The 20081-nt window shown below is 39.9% G+C and overlaps 1 protein-coding gene across 2 annotated transcripts in view; it reads left to right on the top strand.

Moving 5' to 3' along the window:
- Positions 1 to 19442, top strand: part of LEPR (leptin receptor) — a 36028-nt gene extending 16586 nt beyond the window's left edge. The window contains exons 7-18 of one of the 2 annotated variants that reach the window (XM_026074502.1): positions 563 to 856; positions 1029 to 1146; positions 4777 to 4976; positions 7306 to 7454; positions 7707 to 7866; positions 7965 to 8047; positions 9614 to 9830; positions 10975 to 11157; positions 12048 to 12143; positions 12684 to 12786; positions 13558 to 13633; positions 18627 to 19442. In XM_026074502.1, coding sequence (XP_025930287.1) covers positions 563 to 856; positions 1029 to 1146; positions 4777 to 4976; positions 7306 to 7454; positions 7707 to 7866; positions 7965 to 8047; positions 9614 to 9830; positions 10975 to 11157; positions 12048 to 12143; positions 12684 to 12786; positions 13558 to 13633; positions 18627 to 19442 — 2495 coding nt within the window. Of the gene's footprint in view, positions 1 to 559; positions 857 to 1028; positions 1147 to 4776; positions 4977 to 7305; positions 7455 to 7706; positions 7867 to 7964; positions 8048 to 9613; positions 9831 to 10974; positions 11158 to 12047; positions 12144 to 12683; positions 12787 to 13557; positions 13634 to 18626 lie in introns of both variants that reach the window. The other variant, XM_026074501.1, reaches the window with a different exon arrangement.
- The last annotated feature ends 639 nt before the right edge of the window (positions 19443 to 20081 follow it).

Below are 20081 nucleotides of genomic sequence, written 5' to 3'. Positions count from 1 at the left end.
TTGGATTTCCCCCCTGCCCTCCACCCAAGGATGGTTCTTCTCTCTCTTGGATTTTCTCTCATTTTTACCTGAGGACAAATACTTGTTGCAGCATTCAAATAAGCTGATTTTTCAGAAGTGGATAAGCACACTCATTTGCTTGGCCTTGACACCTTAAAAACGTGGGCTGAATAAGAAGTATCACTGTTAATCCTGTTTCCCAATAATCCATTTACAGTAGCCATATGCTTCCCTGTTTCACTTGTGCTGCTGTGCATTTCTTTTTTCTCTTCACTGTGCTCCCCAGTGATCTTCTGCTCATTTCATTCCTGTTTGACTGGGGATATTAAAGATTATTGTCAGAGAATTTATAAACATTACTGGGGGGAGAGATTCAAGGTCTCATTTCTGCCAGTCTCACCTATAGTCATTAATAATACTTAAGCTGGAAGAAGTAGATGGTTTAGAAATACAACTGGATAGCAATGACATTTGCTATTGTCATATGATTTTATAATCCCTTTTGTTAAGATTCTAATTTTAAAGGTTTTTTTTCTTTTTTTGTTTTCCTTTCCTGTAGCAGAAGTCCTGTACTTCCCTCCTAAGATACTGACCAGTGTTGGTTCTAATGTTTCCTTTCATTGCATCTATAATAACAAAAACAAGATAGTAGTGTCCAAGAAGATTGTTTGGTGGCTGAATTTAGTAGAAGAAATCCCAGAAAGTCAGTACACACTTGTGAATGATCGCGTAAGCAAAGTTACTCTTTTCAACTTGAAAGCAACAAAACCTAGAGGAAATTTCTTCTACAACGCAGTGTACTGTTGTCATCAAAATAGGGAATGTCATCACAGATATGCCGAATTATATGTAGTAGGTAAGATTACTGATGATTTCAAATTATAGTTTTTGTGTATTTTAATAGTAAAGTCAGAATATTTAAATTTTAAACTCCAGTTAGCTTTTATCAAGTAATAGTGACTTGTAATGCATGTTTTTATATGAACAATTATATCTCTATTAATAAACTTTCAATGTGTTTTGATTAGATGTGAATATCAATATCACATGTGAAACTGATGGGTACTTAACTAAAATGACTTGCAGATGGTCTGCAAACGCAAACACATTGCTCGTGGGGAGTTCTTTGCAGTTAAGATACTACAGGTGTGTATAGCTTTTAATGCACTCTTTATGTTTGGAAAGTGTTACTCTGGAAATACTCTTGCAGTAAACAATTGTGAGTAGATGTAATTATCAAATGTAGTCAGCGTCTGTAGGCCAGACTTCTTCCCGTCTGGAACTCCAGAGGTATTAGCTACACATACAAAATGGGACACTAGATATCCAACTATAAAATGTGGATTTTATTTACCCATTCTTTAGCACTTGTAAAACTTGTAAATACAATTTGGAAGTATGTTCTGTAAAACGAGAACAGAAAAATTAATTTAACTCTGTGAGGATTAATTTTTTTCATGGTAGTAGGTCTAGGTCTGACTAAACCAATATGCTTTTTAAGCTTCTCTTTTCTTTCAAGCCAATCTCCCTTTCTGCTTGAACTATATGAGTGAATGTCAGGTTTTTTGGCTCTTCAGGTAGGTGTGTTTGCTTGTATCAGGCATAAAAATTCTTCTAGTTGCTCATATTTGCAAATTGTAAAGAAATAAGGAAAAAATTGTTCACAGTGAGAGCGGCTAAGCAGTGGAACAGCGGCCCAGAAAGGCTCTAGAATCTCTGTCCTTGGCAATTTTCAGCTCTTGACTGGACAAGACCCTGGGCAACTTGATCTAACTCTGAATTTAACCCCACTTTGAGTAGGACTTGAGACCTATTGAAGTCTCCATTTTAACCTCCATTTTTCTAGGATTCTATATCTTTTCTCTATGTACAGATAGTATATATACATACAGTGGCAGAATTTAGTGCATTCCAGATGAAAAAAATCTTGCTTATAGGGAGAGAATATTGGCTCATAAAGAGAATATTGCTTTATGGACGGAGCAGCTTTGGTACCTAGAGCAATTCTTCATTTTCACTGTCTAATTTGTGGAGTCTCCATCTTTGGAGATACTCAARAACCGTCTGGGCAGGGTCCTGGGCAACGTGCTCTAGGTGACCCTGCTTGAGCCGGGGGGTTGGACTAGGTGATCTCCAGAGGTCCCTTCCAACCTCAGCCATTCTGCGGTTCTGTAATTTTCAGATGGTTTGGCCTAGCTTGTTTTCAGATGGTTGAATAGAAAGCAATTTCCAAGGCAGGACCATATTCCAATGATGTTATGACAGTAAAAAAGCCCTAAGTGTTAATGGAGTCTTTTCAGACTAGTCTGACAGGATGGATGGCAGAATGTCACCTTTTTTCAGAAATATTTGAGTACATATATACTCCAGAACTGGGAGTCCTGTTGAGATCCTCTTTTTTTTCCTGGGCTTTCCAGCTTGTTTTTAAGTGACCAAAGAACTCAGGGTAGTTGACGGACTAAGAAGGATGTTTCCTGCTTTCCACAGAGAAGGCTGTTTCACCTCAAGTTAGGACAGTGCTCTATAAATGCCTTAACATTACAGCTGATTCTTTGCTTTTAGGCATCTGTGCTACTCTGCAGTTAACATTTCTTCTTTTCCCTCTCCCCTACATTAATGAAGCAGTTCTTATAACCTCCGTGCTTTTCTCCGCAGGTCCTTGGAGCTTTAATTTTGTCTGTTTGGACAGAGCAGGAGAACTGGGGTGGGGTTTGGGGGCAAATGTAATAATCAATGGTATGGTCATCCTCATCTTCATTTGTGTGCACAAATAATGCCTGTAATAGTATTGTTTTGCCACAAAACAAAAATAAATCCTTTTGACTTATTAATATATTGAGAAGGACTGAGCAAAAGATCTTCCATTTTATTGCCCTGCTGGACTGGGTATGCAAGTCTTGTGTCAAACAAGCTTAAATCAGTCCTGAGGGCCCAATTCTGTAATGACACAATTCGAAAAGCTATACTGCCTTCCTAAATGGAGGTTGATTTCAGTTCTGAACAGTCGTGGTACCAAGATTAATATTTCTCAGGCTTTGTGAACTTGAGCAATAGCTCGAACGCTTGAGATTTCAGCCTAGAGAYCTCTAGGGCAGGGGGTTAGTGACTAGCTGACTGCCAAGGTAGGTTTTGTTTTGCCTGTTTTCACACGTATGTGAATATAATGAATGTGCTGCTGCGTAAGGAGCTTGAAATAAACACCTAGGTGCTCTTGCCATATTTTTTATTCCCTTTTTTCCCTGTTCAGGCTAAAAATGTTATTTTCTAATACTAGGTGACAGTCTATAAATTTATTGCAGTATTCCTGCTAGACCAAACAGAGTGTAATACAGACTGTAAATGCTTGCCAGGTGCTGGTATTTAGCTAGCATTTGTTGAGATCTTTGGTTTTTTTCATTTTGTTTGTTATGGTCTGAAAGAACAAAAAATAAAAATCGTGAGGGACCATGTGAATGTAATGATTGCTGAATAGTTGCAATATTAGACTTTAAAGATGTATAATTATGAAAATGCCAGTATCATTTGCATAACGGTCTATTGCACATTGTGAACAAAAACACAAAATGAACCTGAACGCTCCAAGCCTGAATCCAAATGAAATGCTCACGTCTCTTAGTTGGCCAAGCTGATTGCAAGGAGATAGCATTAATATGTTGGAGTTGCCAGTATCTGTTTAGACATGGGCAAGTCCTTAGGATGAAAGTTAGAAGTTAAATGTGTTATATCAACATCAGACATATCAGGTTTTCCAGGAGCATGCAGCTATTTTTCTTAGGTATTGATGCAATTACATTTTGCAGCTGTAATCCCATGCTGTACAGTGATGTGGTATGATAGCTTTGCCTGTTGGCGTTTGTTTTGGCTGGCTTGTTACTGCATCTTCCTCTACAGTTAATGCTGCCAACAGTAAAAGAACAGAAATTGCCATCCTGTAAAAACAGAGAATGCTAAGCTAAATCTTCAAAGCACAGGGCAACAGTTTAATCGGTATGAGCTGTGTTGACATTAAGAGGAGAGTTTCAGCTAAGTCTAATTTCTGTGATCCGGCTGAATAACTAATATACTATCTGGCCGCACAGCAAGTCTGAGCTGTGCAGGCCTGAATGCAAATTTCAGACTTAGGAGAAATTAGAAAACTTTCCCCTTTTCATCACCAGTAAGATGCCACAGTTTGCCCACCACCATTTTGTCCAGAGTCCAGGTCTCCTCTCTGCTGTTGCCAGATGTGGTACTGACTCCATGTGGGATTTTAATACCACTATCCAGAACGGATTTTTAAATGAGATTTCAGTCTCCTGGAGACTTAACTGTGCATGTCTGACTGGGCCACGTGGCTGCTTTCCCCTGGATACCAGCTGGTGTTTTAAGTCATATTCTTGGCTGGAGTAAATCAGTGTTTTGTACTCGATTATACTGGCTGGAGCTCTGCCTTGCTATGTTTATTGCTCATATGTACCATTCAAATAATATGACTGACTTACCAGTGTCTGGAGATGCCTGCTATTTTCTTACCTGTTTCTTGTGTAGTCTGTTATCAAAAGATTTTGCACTGGGGAGAGCCTTCCATGTCTTACTTTATTTAGGCTAAGAACCGAAGCTTTAAAGAGTAACATTACAGTGTTATCTATCCATTCAGTGAAGACTCAAGTTGAGGGTCTGTCCAGATAATCGCCAAAAAGGATCATTTTATTTATTTACTTCTGAGTTCCATTTTACTGGTACCATGAGCAGCTTATTGTTGAAAAGTATTAACTGAATGTTTTTCTCTCTTTTAAGGAGTGAAATTTATTGTTCTGACTTCCCAAGTACTTCTCCAAAATCAGAGGTGAAAGAATGCCATTTGCAGAGGAATCTTTCTTATGAGTGCACATTTCAGCCTATTTTTCTTTTATCTGGATATACTATGTGGATAGAATTTAAACACTTACTAGGAACTCTTGAATCTTCACCAACTTGTGTCATTCCAGCAGATGTAGGTAGGTCAAGGTTTCTGTACATTTTTCTTCAGCGGTGACCTTGGATTTCATTGTTTTCTTATAGTATATGTAAAGTGCTTCTTCATAGTCTTTTGAATAAATCAGATTGTGGAAATAATGTAAAACATCAGAGCTTCAATGTTGTCTTCTGAAAAGCATTGGGTTAAGTAATCTTTCTATACATTTTGCTTGGCACAGGACCAGACTGTAACTACAGCTAGTACCTATAGAATGAAACATCCAGTTTTGCATGTTTATCCTCTTGGTTCTTTTGCAGAGACATCTACAGAAAATGCAAGTATTGTATTTAAATACAAGTGTTTTTATCTTGTTTTTAAGATTCTTGATTATCTAATTTTTCATAAGTCTTCAATTACGAGGTTAAATTTATGTTTTGATGCCGTGTAACGCTATATACATTACTGTAAACATGTGCATACTCTTTTTTTTAAAATCATAGGAACAGTTCCTGTGCTTGCATGCTTTTGCAAAACTTCTTTTGCAACATTTAGAGCATTTACTTAAATTTTTATAAAAGCTAACAGCAAAAACAGTGTTTGAGGATTTTCAAACATTGCAAAATGTGCAAAGCAAGTCTTATCTGGTCTATGGCCTACAGCATTCATTGGACTGTGTAGATGTTTTACTGGACACAAGTGTGAGCGTACATGGAAAGAAAACATTGCAGCTTTGGCTTCATATATCTTCTGCGAAGAAATTTTTTACATCCATTCACAAAGAGGAAATGGCTGTTTTTCACCCGGCTTTAGTTAGTATTTGTAATAGATGTTTCTTTATATATTCCAGCTAGACCACAAAAGTGCAGCATGAAGCAAAGCAGCACAAATCATATGTATTATGTGCATGGGGGAAAGTATGCACATAGGGAAGATAAAGTATCCTCTGCATTTCAAATTTTAAATAGAGTGGGCAAAAATGAATTTCACAGGAAGGAAAGAAAAAGCTCAATGCATTATAGCTAATTGGGGTTTGGGGTGTAGCATTTGATTGTGAGTGCGTGTGGCCTTTTGATTTTCAAAGTTTCTTCAAGCGCTGGTTAGCGTAATTAGTATAAAAGCATATGTAACTGAGACCATATTCCAGTTGCTCCTGCCTAATTCAAAGAGGGTGGCTTGCACCATTTTGGCAAGCAATGTTCGCCTGATTATCAGAGAATGATTGTAACCTTAGGCCTCAGAAAGGGGGGTGGCGTGAAGCACTGGGGGGGCAGGGGAGGTGGATCCTGCACTTCTACTGCTTAGAAAATTTGCCAAAAGAACCTGGCGCTTGGCAGCATGGCGGCTGGAGCGTTAGCCTGTGTCAGACACCGCTGTGCTCCACGGGGCGTGAGAGGTCAGGCTGGCTTTGCTCTTTTGGGGGAAGGCAGCGGCCTTGCACAGTGCTGCCCGGTGAGGAGCGCTGGCGGGGGCAGGCTTTCAGCTGTACCCAGCCTGCAGATTTTTAAGTCCAATTTACTCAAGTCATGACTTTAAATAAAAAGAAATGAATAGAACTGACCTAGAGTGGGTGAAAGATGCTCTGTATCATAATGAAACAAAATGTGTTTGTTCTAGCTCCTCTCGCAATTTAAGACTTATTTCATTTTTTTGTTTTTTTTCCCCCGCCTCCACATGCAATTAGTCAAAACAAATTTACTCCAGCTTTGCTTTGTTAACAGATTGGGGCTTTCTAACATTCTAGTTCAGTCTGCTAGAGAAGGTCAGTTTTGGTGAAATTTCCTGTTAGTAAAATGAAAACTTCAGGTATTATCTCCATTAATCTTTGCATCAGCTTGCACTGTCACTGTCCTTTATAGGAGCTACCTTTCTGGGCCACCTGTGCCTCCGCTTTCCACAGCGGTGTGCTCCCGGCTACATCTTTTGCTGTTTCTCACTCTAGTGGAGTCCCAGGGGAGGCACCAGCTGCTGGCGCCAATATAAGCTATAGTGGTTTAAATTAAAACGAAACATACCGAAACCTTCCCCATATATGTATATATATTTTTTAATAAAAAATTCATTCTAGAAGAAATTTTGATATTTCACTTAAGTTTTTTGGTGGGTTTTGGGTCAAAATTGGGATGAATTTCCCATGAGGCAAACATTCACTTTCTCAGTCAGCATCGCTTTTGTCTGCAGTAAATGGACAAGCCAGCCTGGATTGGCGAATTGTTATTTTTGTATCATAGTCTGACTTTATTCAGAGTATCAGAGGCCACAGTATGACCTGGCACCCTCAGGGTAGAGGAAGTAAATCAAATCATCATGATTTAATGAAAAATGTCAGTGTAGATGTTACAGTTGGGTTTTTCTTTCTTTCAATTTTCTAGTGAAGCCACTTCCTCCCTCCAGTGTTATGGCAGAAATCACCAGGAATGTTGGGTTGCTGAATGTGAGCTGGACAAACCCTGCATTTACAAACAATGATCTTAAATTTCAGATTCGATATGCTGTGAATAGAGAAGAAATTACATGGGAGGTACTGTCCTTTTTGATCCAGACCAAAGTATCAATTACTGCAGTGTTTAGCGTGTTAGATAGCTGGTATTTGTAGAATTTGTTTTATGTGAGGAATCATAAGCATTTGTATTACCTAGTAAAGCAACATTACTGATTAGGCCGCTTTCCAATCCAGTGAGTCCAGTGAGGATTCATTTTCAGGAGTTCTGATTGTAACAGATGCCTAAAGAATCTTTTGTTCTTATTCTAAATATTTTGACTTCTTTTACAGTTGTTTGAAATTTCAGATGCACCAACAAGATCAGCTCTGATAAAAGTACAGAAACTTTGTGTTGAGTATGTTGTTCAGGTCCGCTGCAGAGGACCGGATGGATTAGGTTACTGGAGCAATTGGAGCAGGTCAGCTTATACAGCTGTAAAAGATATCAAAGGTACACATGCTTTTGCAGCACACTCTGACAGTTCTAGATCTGTCCAGTTTCAGACTGAGATGTGACACTTTTTCTTCAAAAACTGTGTAATCCTGCAGCTCCTCTACAAGGCCCTGAATTTTGGAGAATTATTGCTGAAGATCCTGCAAGGAGGCAGAAGAATGTTACACTTCTGTGGAAGGTGAGAACAGCTACGTTTTGGTCTTTCTGTAATGCATGTTCTCCCTTTGAGAGATGCGTGATCCAAAAGCATTGGCAGAGTTACCTCAGATGGGAGCAGAGCAGTCGCATGCTGCTCTGGGAGGTGAACTTGGGCGGTCTGTATTCATGGGACCTTGTATGCAACATACTTGGGATACAGCTTCTTTCATGTTAGCCTCTTCCTTGGCTAATATTGGAGGCTGACGGGGGTTGCTGGTGAAAGTTGATTGTAATGCTGTGGTACAACAGGGAGATGGCTCAGACTGCTTCACGCACTCAGCCTGCCTTGTTCTTTACTTCCTTCTGTTGCTGGTGCTTTTTTTTCTTCCCCTTTCTTCTGTTTTTATACTCCTTATCTTTCTTACAGCTAGCTGCACACATCAAGTTGATTTTGTTCCCTAATTGTTGCCAAGGTTATATTCATATAATAGAACAAAACCTTTCGCACTGCTGCGTAGTCCCTCTGGGTGGTTGAGAGGGCAGCGGGGCTCAGCTCGGTCATTCACTGGCAGCAGGCGTGTTTCCAGGCTTCAGGTGACTGGCCCTGAGCTCGCTAGTGGCCTGACTGTCATAGAGTAGGTCCGTCTGAGAATATGGTCAAACTGTTGTTGCTTGGGTCCAGATGTGTACACCACACCTACGTGGAACTGCATGTGGGTCTGCACCACCGCCGCGTGGAACATACCCTCTTCTGTTTGTTTATCTCATTATTCCTGCGGTTTCGTAATCCCCAGTACTTGAGAAAAGCCTGCTCACATCTCTGGGCAGACTGGAAACTTGCTTGCTCACGCGCAGGGACCAGACCTGCTGTCTTGAGTTGTTCTAACGCAGCTGAAGTGCCAATAGTGTGTTACATGCTCATGTAAGCCTACGCTTTCAGAGTTAGTTAGACAAATGCTGTGAAACAGACTCACAAAAACTTAAAATGCAGTTTGTTCTGATGTTCAGAAGAAAGAATAACACGAAAACAATGACTAAGCTGTAATGAAACATGCAGTCTTCAGCTGCCAAGTTCTGCTGGCCAAGATATCTGAGCAGAGTGTGCCCGGACCCCTCGCCTGCAGTCTGTACATATGCCGCTGCAACTGCGTGTAAACCGGGCAAAGCTACATTAAAAGGTTAGGTACGGTGAAAGCACATCAGTGACTGGCCACTCCTGTTTGTCTGTATAGTAATGATAAGTATGCAGGCAATCCTGTATGCAAAATGGTCATCAGTTCTGGTTTTTCAATCCTGAAAAATACTAACATAAAATAATGAGTCACCACAGGAGTCTGAAAGGTAATATTTCCTTGATTTCCACCCCCCCCCCCCAACACGCACACTGGAGAGAGAGCAAGTGGGGGTGTCAGGTTTCAGAGAGGAGAAGAAATTAAGTTTTTAAATCAACTGCAGTGTCCTTGCTAAAAGGACAGTAGTCGATCTATTGAATATCTTTTTTCTGGGTCATGTTTTCTTAAAACTGAAAAACTGCCATCTTCTGCCCAAATAATGTTTTTTTGAAATCAAAGATTGGGAAATTAATTAATGCCAATGTTTGCTGCAGCCACTGATGAAGAATCACTCATTGTGCAGTGTGAGCCGATACGTTATAAAGCATCAGACATCAGAAAACACTGCGTGGTCAGAATATGTTGATAATGGCACTACCTGTTCATTTCCGTGGACTGAACACACACATACCGTTACAGTTTTAGCCATGAATTCAATTGGAGTTTCTTCAATTAATTTTAATTTAACTCTGTCACAGCAAATGAGCACAGGTAAGAACACCAGTTAGTTACCATTTTGAAATGTGGAAAATGTAAGGAAATCTTGTGATGCTTTTGGATATAGCTTTCTTTGTAATAAAACTCCCTTTGTTAGAAGATGAAAATATTTTTTAATGATATCTTCAGCTTTATATGAGAAACAGCTTCTGTATCTCACCAACAGAGCTATTTGAAAAATGAAATTTCCATCCCATGAAAATMGTAATAATCTTTGGGTTGGGAAAAGAGTTGTCCTTAACTGGGATGTCTTTCCTCCACTACCAGAATATAAAATAATTAATCAAAGAAAAATAAAATCTTCCTGTAGAACTGATCTCCCGTCTACTTTGTCTTGGGAACACCCTACATTCCTGCTAGAGAATGTTTTGTTGTTTCCAAAATGAAATGTGGTCTTTCTTCTGGCTGCTCACCTGACAGGCTGCCAGAGTGCATAGTTTTCAGAGGTTTGGCTTTACTTCCTAAGTAGCCTCTTCATTGGTTCAGTTAAACTCTGCTTTATTAAGAAAATAAAGGCTATTGCTTTTTCAAATACGAATTGTATAACATTCATATGCAAATATGTGCTGTGGGAAACATTACTGCAGTTTATTCATAGAACTTCTGTAATTTAATTTTAAAAGCATTTTAATGGGTAAAATTCTCTGTGATATTCTGGAAACCCTGCAGTTGGTAGCAGACCTAATGAGAAGCATTTGTCCACCGGAATTCTGATCCTGTTATATTACCTGGAGAGGTTTAATAGGATTTAGCTTACAGGCTCTTAGTGTCTGTTTTACTAGCTGAATGTTGAGGGTTCAGTTCTTGGCTAAGGAGTGATAATTTAGGAAGTGCACATCAGAACCAACATATTTGTTTGATGTCTGGTAAGAAACTTGATCCATTTAGTGTTTGGGGCTAGACTGTACAAGCCAAGCTTACCCTGGCTTAAAGAGAAATGGGTCTTCAGGCTTGAAGATCAAGCCTTATTATACATAAGATAAAAATTAAAGAAATAAATGATAAAGCACTGAAAATGTAGCAGTCGTTCATGTGCATGTGGTTTACGGTACGCACGTCTCCTGCTAACGCAGTTCTGAACTCACCTCTGCCTGAGCTCGTGYCATTCACAGCTGTGCTGTTGTCCTTGCTCCGGCAGTGAACGCCGTGCAGTCGCTCCGTGCCTACCCTGTCAACAGCACGTGTGTGATTCTGACTTGGACGCTTGCACCTCAAGTGTATGTGATAACATCTTTTGTTATCGAATGGAAAAACCTTAACAAAGAAGAGGAGATGAAATGGGTGCGAGTTCCTCCAAATATTAGCAAGTATTATATCTATGGTGAGTTTATACGTGAAAATCTAACGTATGTTAATTATTACAGGATAGAAACTACAGTATTACTGAATTCTCAGATTCCTTTTTTTCCCTCTCTGTTTCTAATCTTTTTTATGTTAAGATCCAGTGGAGCAATCCTTGATTACCATTAGAGGACTGACTGTTGCATTGATAATCCAGACCGAGATAGGATTGCTGAATGGTCTTACTTTTTTTTAGAGCCCCAAATGCTAGTCCCACGCTTTTTAGGTCTTGTGGCCTTTGCTTCTGCCCCACATGGCGTTCATTTCTGGACAAACTTCTCTGAGGTATACTACCTCTGAGCCTGACCCACCTCTTATTTGCTTTTATTTTAAGATTGTAATTGAATTGATCTGTGTGAGGTTATTTTTAATGTACATCTTTTTAAGTTGCCCTCTGTCAGTTACTGAGGAGGATTTTGCAAAGGCTGTGCCTCATGCCCTGTATGCATGCTGTTTTGTATTTTTTATTCAAAATCTGACAAAGAATGATACTCGAGTGTGTGTTCATTTTATGACAATATGATAAAATTAGTTTTTGAATATTGAATATACCAGCTAATTATCTGAGTTTATATGTACATTGCATTTGCATTTTGTCTTTAATATTACAGTTTTTACAATTGTTTCATAGAGGTGTTAATCCCATGAGAAAATAATTCTAGATATCCAGTATCTATATCTATATATATCTAGATATCCAGTATAGATTGATAGCTTTAATCTGCTGATATTAAAATGCAAATTTATAAAGATAGCTTTCCTTATTCCCCCTTTCGGTCTGGTCTGAACCCTGACCGGAGCTTCTACAGGGGCTGTCATTTAATAGTATGATAGTCTTTTTGATTCAAAAGGCTGATGTCTTCTTTTCAGATCACTTTATTCTGATTGAGAAGTACCAGTTCAGCCTGTACCCTATATTTGCTGGAGGAGTTGGCAAATCCAGAGCTACGGATCAATTTATCAAAGGTAATTTATGGGATCTTTCTCCTTGATATTTATGAAATAGGGGTTTGTTAATAAAAGTTAAATATGGAAGAAGTTTGTATCTCATCAGAAAACAGTGACGGTAATCAAGTAATTGTAATATAACTTTAAATAGTTGGTTTAACCTGAAATCACTTTGTGGGGTTGTTAGGGTAAGGCACAGCACTAATCATACACCTGACTTAATTGCTGAGGTCCTAGATCCCTGTGATTCTTCATTCTCTGACTTTGGAGTGTTCTGTTGTCTTGTATGCTCCAATTCCCTTTCCCAATGGGAAGGGCACAGTGGACCCCTCCCACAGAGACAGAGGAGTCACCTCAGTGTTTAGGATAATTCCTTCCCTTTTGTACATTTGTTCTCAAGATAAAAGTTCCTTCATGTGCAAAAACCCATTTACTCGATTTACTTGCGTTAGCACTGTTTCTAATATTTCTGTGTGTGTTTGTTTTTCCCTATTGCAAACTATTCATGGATAAATTGTCTTATTGTCTTATTATTATCTGAATTCCGTTTATTTCCAGATGGGTCTGAAAATCAGAATAATGCCAGCCTCTATGTGGTTCTGCCAATAGTTATTTCAACCTCAGTTTTGTTGCTTGGAGCATTGATGACTTCGCACCAAAGGTGGGTTCATTGTCACACAAGACTCGCAGAATGTCTTTAGAAGAAGGTGATGCAGCTTAGATGATGTCYGTCTGTTGCACTGGTGGACAGGGTCTCCCTGGGGAAAGCTAGAAGCTATTTTCATCATTTATATTTTTGAGATAYATTGTACTGAAAAGCAACAGACTCTGTGTAATGTTACACCAAGAATTAAAGTGTCTTGGGTGCACAGGCTTGATACCCTGATAGGCTTGATACTATTGCCCTTTCGGAGCTAGTGTCCCCACTATAAAGTAGATGATCAGTGTGGTTTGTTCTCACTGGGAAGTAGCACTGTAGCCTGTACCACATGCTCCTTACTTTTGCAGAGAGTGTTGTGGCCAAGTTAATGAATGTCAGGTGCTTTGAATTTGTAAAGCACTCCAAGTACTCGATTTAATTGTTGTCACAAACTCAGGTCTGAAGTAAAAGCCAACTGAAAAAAATCCCTCTAAGCTTTATGGAAGGTGGATTAGGGCTTTACTCAGCAAAGACTGCCTATACCTTTCATAGTTTGCAAAACTGCTGTCTGGTATGCTATTCCTTTATTTTTTACTGTATTTTGGCCAACTATAGTCTATCGAAAATGGTTATATTTTCATAACATTCTGGAAAAATGCAGTTGCACACAGTCCTTTTCTGGTGCAACACTCTGCTGCTGTAGTACAAGTACTTCTATATGACAGAGGTGAATAACAGCAATACAGAGTACATGAGAACAGTACCAACTCCAGAATTTACCTAACATTTCAGAATGAAGAAACTGTTCTGGGAAGATGTTCCAAACCCCAAGAATTGCTCCTGGGCACAAGGAGTTAATTTTCAGAAGGTATGYGTTTCCGTGGCGATGCTTCTTCCCCCCTGCCCCATGGGCCTCACTGTTTGTTTGCTCAGTGCTGAACTCTACCCGTYGGTTAGGCTAGAACCTACCTGAATTACTGCACAAAACAACTTGGAGCCTCTGAAGTTAGCAACGCGGCAGTTCTTCCAGCTGTAGAAGGCTAATACCCAGCGACGGGCCAGGACCTTAGACCAGCACCCCTTTTGAATGGAGGGGGTGCTTACATTTCAGGCCAGTTAGTAGAGCCAGTTGTAGAGTCAAAAGGTGTCCCACAGGTGTAACGCTTGCGTACACCAGCGAGTGCCACCTGTGTGTATCAAGGGCCAAATTCTTTGCTGGGATAAATTGTTTGGCTCATGGATCAGGAGCTGTGATGAGCTCTGACAAATTAGAGCCTTTGCCTGGACTTTCCAGTTTGCACCACCAGACGATATTTCATTTGGTCTCAGAATTTGACACTGTGTAATCATTGACACAATAATCTAAATTCAGGCTTATTATTTCTAAAAGGAAAAGCATCTAATGGCAGAAGATTTTTCAAGTATTTAATTTTCATTCCCAGTGAAGGCTTCTTTTCTCATCTTTTATTTTATTTCATTTCATTTAAACAGAGAATGGAGATTCTTTGAAGTCTAATCATGGTCACTGCCTGCTGAACCATTGGGCCAGCTCCCAGGCTTCCTATACAGAATTGTTAGAAGAATTTTCTATTTATATTCAGAAGACAGGAAGCACAGACACAATGCAATGCTGATTTGTTTAAACATAACGAATCCTGGAAGTAGCTCTGTCAAAAATCTAAAATGCCCTTGCAAAAATTAGGAGCCAGTGCCATATTACAGACCAGAACACAGTTTGTCACTTGCATAGGCAGAAACACTTTAAATATGGAGTTTTAACTTTTGTTTACTGCCCTGCTGACTAAGGCTGTGACTGGCAAAGGGCTGAATCCTTTCAAGCCTTGGCCTTCAAAAGGAGTTGAAAGAACCTAGCCCTTCCCAGGATGCAGCTGTGGAAGCAGAGACATCAGACTGGTTTGGGATTTATCCAGCTGAGTGCAAGATCTGCCCAGTTATTGACTTCACTTGAAAGGATTTCTTTTTGTTGTTGGTGGTATTTTTTTTTTTCTCCTTAGTATTTGTTTGTTCTACTCGAGCTCTAGCTTGGGAGCTTCCACTAACTCCAGGTGCATCAAGGAAGTCTAATCCTGTATTTGCAAGAGTGCATGGTTGTCCCATTAAGGTCTTTTGACCATGCACCTGGGAGAAGCAGTGCCTTGTCGCTTTTATTGGCTTTTTCCTGAAAAAGCTGATGTGCATGTTATTTATATGGCTTCTTCATTTGTTATCATTTAAACATGCAGCATATCAGTGTAAATGTCTGAATAATCTCTAACATTTGATCTGTGTTTGAAAAAACAAGCCCGAAATCTCCAGGCAAAATCTGGTTTTGGTGGTGTTATGGCAGTTTCTGCTTACTGTAATACCCATTTAGTAGACCATCTTATTTGTTACTTACAATTTTTGTGGCTTTTTAAAGTGCTAAAATATTTCTCAGATGCACAGCACCATATAATTTAAATGTTAAATGAAGCTCCTGGGAATGATTGTGCTGGGGAAGGTGCAGCCACGGTCTGACAGGGTGAGGGGTGGGTGTTTCCAGCGCTGTTGTGAGCGGAGCATGGAGGGAGTCCTTTCAGTGAGTCTGTGCCGCTGCCTTGGCTAGAAAGCTAAGGGCATTTTCCTTGTGCAGGTCGTTAAATCCCAGACCAGTCTGATTTTTCTGCTTCCATGGCTGCATCCTGGAAAGGGCTGGGCTCTTTTGAACATAGCTGTTAATTGCGGGAGGATAAGTTGCACTGGAGCACGTGTATTTGTCTATTTAATGTATTCATCTGTAGAAAAGGGAGCTCCTGACAATCTGCACTATCCCCCATTGCAAAGGTGCATGAAACCTGCATGTTGGATTTGGTATGTTGGACACGATTCTCCTCACCGACTGCTAGAAGTGAAATAAGTCTGTTGAAGTTGATGAAGTTCTAACTAGCAATAAAGTCATGCCCAAGGTGACACCCTGGTGACACTGCTCCATATTCATATGCCTTGTTGAATCCATAATAGATGGAAAAGAAACGATGCATGCAAGTATGAAAGAAATTGAAGTTTGACATGATTTTTGACAGCTTGTTATGCAGCAGAAAGCATGCCTCCTTGGTACGTTGTACTAATCTTACTGAAAAACGTTGCTTAATGTGCACTGCACTGAAGGCACAGTTAGCCAGTGCCTGTCCTCAGATGAGCATGATCATCTCTCTCTCACTTCATGAGCATCCAAGGCCAGAACAGATTTTTTTGAAACAGTGTGTTTAGGGCCAGATTCTGCTTTTGTATGTGAGCATGCGATTTCCAGCAGACAACGCAGTGTACAACATTTGTATGGTAATTTTCCTTAGTTATAATAATCGTTGATTACAGAAATCTCTTATATATCACTACTGGAAACTTCTGATGTCTTTGTGAAGGCATTTGATGTAGAACTCGTGTTTTGTCTTGATAGTTATTAATATTCAATCCTTGAGACAACATCTGATCATTAATTTGTATATTCAATATAGCACGTTTGGTATTTGGTACTCCAGAACTGCATTTGTAAAGTATTATTTTATCATGATTGTATTGCTCATAGTAGCAAGAAGTTAAAATTATAATCTAAAATAGGCAAGTCTTGCATCTGGGCAGCCGTGTGCAAGCTTTTACATGTATGCATAATGTCAAGATCATGAAAATTCCTGCTATTTGCTCAATAAAGTAGTTTAAAAAATAATTAAGGTGTAGGACCTAATGTTGTAGGAAATTATTATCAATCCTGCAAAGATTCATGCACATTCACCCTGCTGAAGTCCATGGGGTTATTTACAGCATGTAAAGTTAAATGTATGTGCAAGTCAATCTGATCTTGGGAGAATTAGGCTAATAGCATATTTTGAAATCTCTGTTTAGCAACCAAGTGCAAATTAATTTTGACTCTAACCTGTTTCAGGCAGTGAAAACTGGCTGACGGCTCTGAGGTAGTCTGCTGCTTGAGACCTTCTGACAAGGCTTGTGGCTACAGCAAATATGAGTTGAAATCTAGGCTGAACAGGAGAGCAGAATATATTGAACAGGAGAGCAAAATATAATATTGCTTGAAATTCGTTGCGTGTTTGGATCTTGTTTCCTCTGGCAAGCAGAATTTGGGAACTGGGGGCCTAAAGCTGTGATTGCTCTCCTGAATTTTATGGAATGACGTTGCCTGTTAAACAAAATTTGTGCCCAGATTATACCATATGTTGTGGAAATACTTACAGCGTATTCACCCAGTATACTCTGTAATTATTGATATGGTGTAGTTTTACATTTTCTCAGGAGACTGGATTATGCATTGTATTTGATTAAATATTTAATATGTTTTAATAAGTGATGTGTCTGATTTGGCAGATGGTGGCCTTTGCCAAACAACATAGCTGTTTTTGAATGGGATGTATTTAATCTTTGCAGACAATATTATTGATACGTTTTCTGTGGCAACCATATGCATTTATAAGAGCAGATGGTGGGGGCTGAGGTGAGGAAGCAAGCAGTTTTAGGAGCGATATAAACCATCTCTGTTCAGGTGCCAGCTTCAGGTAAGTCAGCTGCCAGTTGGAGGAGGAGAGGTGTATCAGGAGGAAACATATCTTTTTGGGTTATTCCTGAGCTGCCTGCTGTACGTCTTCCTCTTGGAAATGCCAGCGTGGGCAGTCTACAGCCGTCGGTCTGCTTTGTCGCAGCAGTGCCTGTGTGCCTGCGAGCGCTCGCAGCTAAGCTGTCGGAGAGGAAGAAGCTTTCATTGGGCAGTATAAATTATTATTATGGCTTGCTATATGTAGTATAGTAGCTGTCCACAGCTTATTTCAGTATCTGGCTAATTTTATATGTGGTTATTCACGTTATTTTGAAGACTAGGAGAGATTCCAATGTACAAGTTGGCTTCAGCTTGGGAAGGTGATGGACTTGTGTGAGGGAAGTCCCAAAAAAGCTAGAAACCTACTTGCAAGCTTTGCCACATGAGGGCCATAGACATTACTAGTAGCTAGCCCAGACTAAAAGTAGTAGCCTAAGATAGGTAAGTTAGTATACAATTACAGAAAAGAAGATCCTAGTTTTAAGTATTTTGACGTGTTCCTAGTTGTTTTGGCAGCTTTCCTGCTGTAAAATATGGTTTCCTAATATACACAAAATCTGTGTTTTTATCTGTTTAAATTTGTCTTGAATTCATTAGGCATTATGTTTTTCAAGTGAAATTTTCTTTGTAACTAGGAGTTCCAGTTTGCTGTCAGTTCATGCTGTTGTATATTTTATAAGCATATATACTAGAGATGTGGCAGAGAATACTTTTCCCCAAGATAAATGTGTGTTTCTGTTCAGACAGCTCAAACATACAGCCATTATTCAGATGGGAATACACTAAAAATACTACGACTGAATTTCACCCTAAATAATGTAATCCTAACAGGAGGGGTCATTTTAGTTGACATGTAAATGATTTAGACTTACATAATCTGAATAAAATGCCAAACAAATCTAAGGCTGGGAGACCTTTGTCTTGCAAAGCGCTTACATGTGTTTTTAACAATACGTGCATGTTTGTTAATGCTGAAGTGAATGGGCCACTCAGCTGCTTTTGTTTCAGCTTAAGTTATACGCTGTCTTGGCTGGAGTATTGAGCACTTCGCAGAACGCTTGCTTTGCAGCACTTGATGCACAAAGAGGTTCTCGCTTCCTTTCCCCTCASTCTTCACTTAGGCACGCATACACGCACGCATGCACACACGAGGAAATATGTTTTAGGTGATTTTTTCAAATATATGCTCTTTGTTAAAACAGTGGGGTTTTTGTCTGTGATTCTTAAAATCAGTAGCTTCGTACTGATGATGAGCATTAAAATATATCTTTTCTTCTAGCCTGAAACTTTTGAGCATCTTTTTATCAAGCACCCTGAAGCAATGTCATTTGAGCCTCTTCTTCTGGAACCAGAAATAGTGCTGGAAGACATCAGTGTTACTAGAGCATTGAAGAAAGAAGACGCACAGGATTTTTTAGTAATTGATTCAATGTTCACAAAGATTCAAGACTCTGAACGTGACTCTGCTTGTTCTAGCGGCCATTTCAATAGTAACAGCTTCTCTGAGAGCTCCCATGATGACAAAGTCAGCAGAGAAATTACACGGCAGTCCAGTATTAAATACGCTACTATTATGAGTAACTCCAAATCAAGTGGGCTTTACGAACAGAAAAAGAATCTAAGCAGTGCCTTTGATAGATGCTTCTTAGCTGAAGATTCCTTAGTTACAGGTGCTTTCTCAAGTAGTTCTTGGGAGATGGGAAATCGGGCATTTCTGCTCTTACCTGATCAACATGGCAGTCAGCCCAGCAAGACTCTCTCTCTTTCCCTTATTTCTTCAGAGGGATTTTCAGAGCCTTCAGACCAGGATGATACTTTCACGGATGGTGACAGTCCTGAGCGGAGCCTCTGTTACCTAGGGATAACGTCATTTGAAAAAAGAGAAAATGACATTTTCTTAACGGAAAGTTCGGGAGTCGTGTGTCAGTTTCATGCAGCTGATCTGCTCAAAGATATGGGTTTTCTTCAGAATACATCTCCTAACTTAAATGCTTTTATCAAAAATAGCCTTAAGTACAAAGCCAGTGTGCCATACATGCCTCAGTTTCAGATGACTGCTGCCAAAGCGCAAGAGACCACAGAGAACAAATGTTAACTCATCGCACCAATTTGATACTGTTTGTATTTTTTAAGTGTTGATGTGTTCCCCCATTGCTCCCTCCCCTGGCTTCTTTCAGGAACTCTCCTGTTTTGAGGTTGGGTAACTAAGTCTATATTTCAGTGCCAGGATTTTAGTAGGAGGAAATTCTCTTTCTTGGCCTAACTTTCAAAAGCAGGGCCTCTATTTAGATGCTTGGTTGTGTTCAAGCTAGCCTCTGCTGCCAAATTGCCTATCGTTGCTGCCTGTTATGTGTACTTCTGAGCTCTCCGGTGAAGAATTGCACTTGGACTTGGACTTTGTGCCATAGACATTCAGGTGAGAGGATTGAATGCAATCTAAATGCAGTCTTTGCTAGTGCTCGGTCCTCAGGCTCTGTCCTAGCCTGTGGTCTATCCCTAGGACAGAGACTTTGATAGCTTTGAAAGCCCTGCTTAGCCGTAGCTGGCTGCAGCAAACAAGCACAGCCGCACAGGGCTGGGGCACAGCAGAGCTCAGCAGCACGATCCAGATGTCTTCAGTGTGTGACAAGAGCCTTTTCCTCCAGCTGGAGAGATGTACGGGAGCTGGGGCTGTTGTGGGCCTTGGTGTGGAGATTCCCAGACACTCCTAAATGGCTGGGAAAGATTCAACCAA

This window comes from Apteryx rowi, unplaced genomic scaffold, assembly GCF_003343035.1.
Source record: "Apteryx rowi isolate R43461 unplaced genomic scaffold, aptRow1 scaffold_39, whole genome shotgun sequence".
Taxonomy (NCBI): domain Eukaryota; kingdom Metazoa; phylum Chordata; class Aves; order Apterygiformes; family Apterygidae; genus Apteryx; species Apteryx rowi.
The sequence above is the reverse complement of the archived record's forward strand: the minus strand, read 5'-3'. Positions and strand labels throughout refer to the sequence as shown.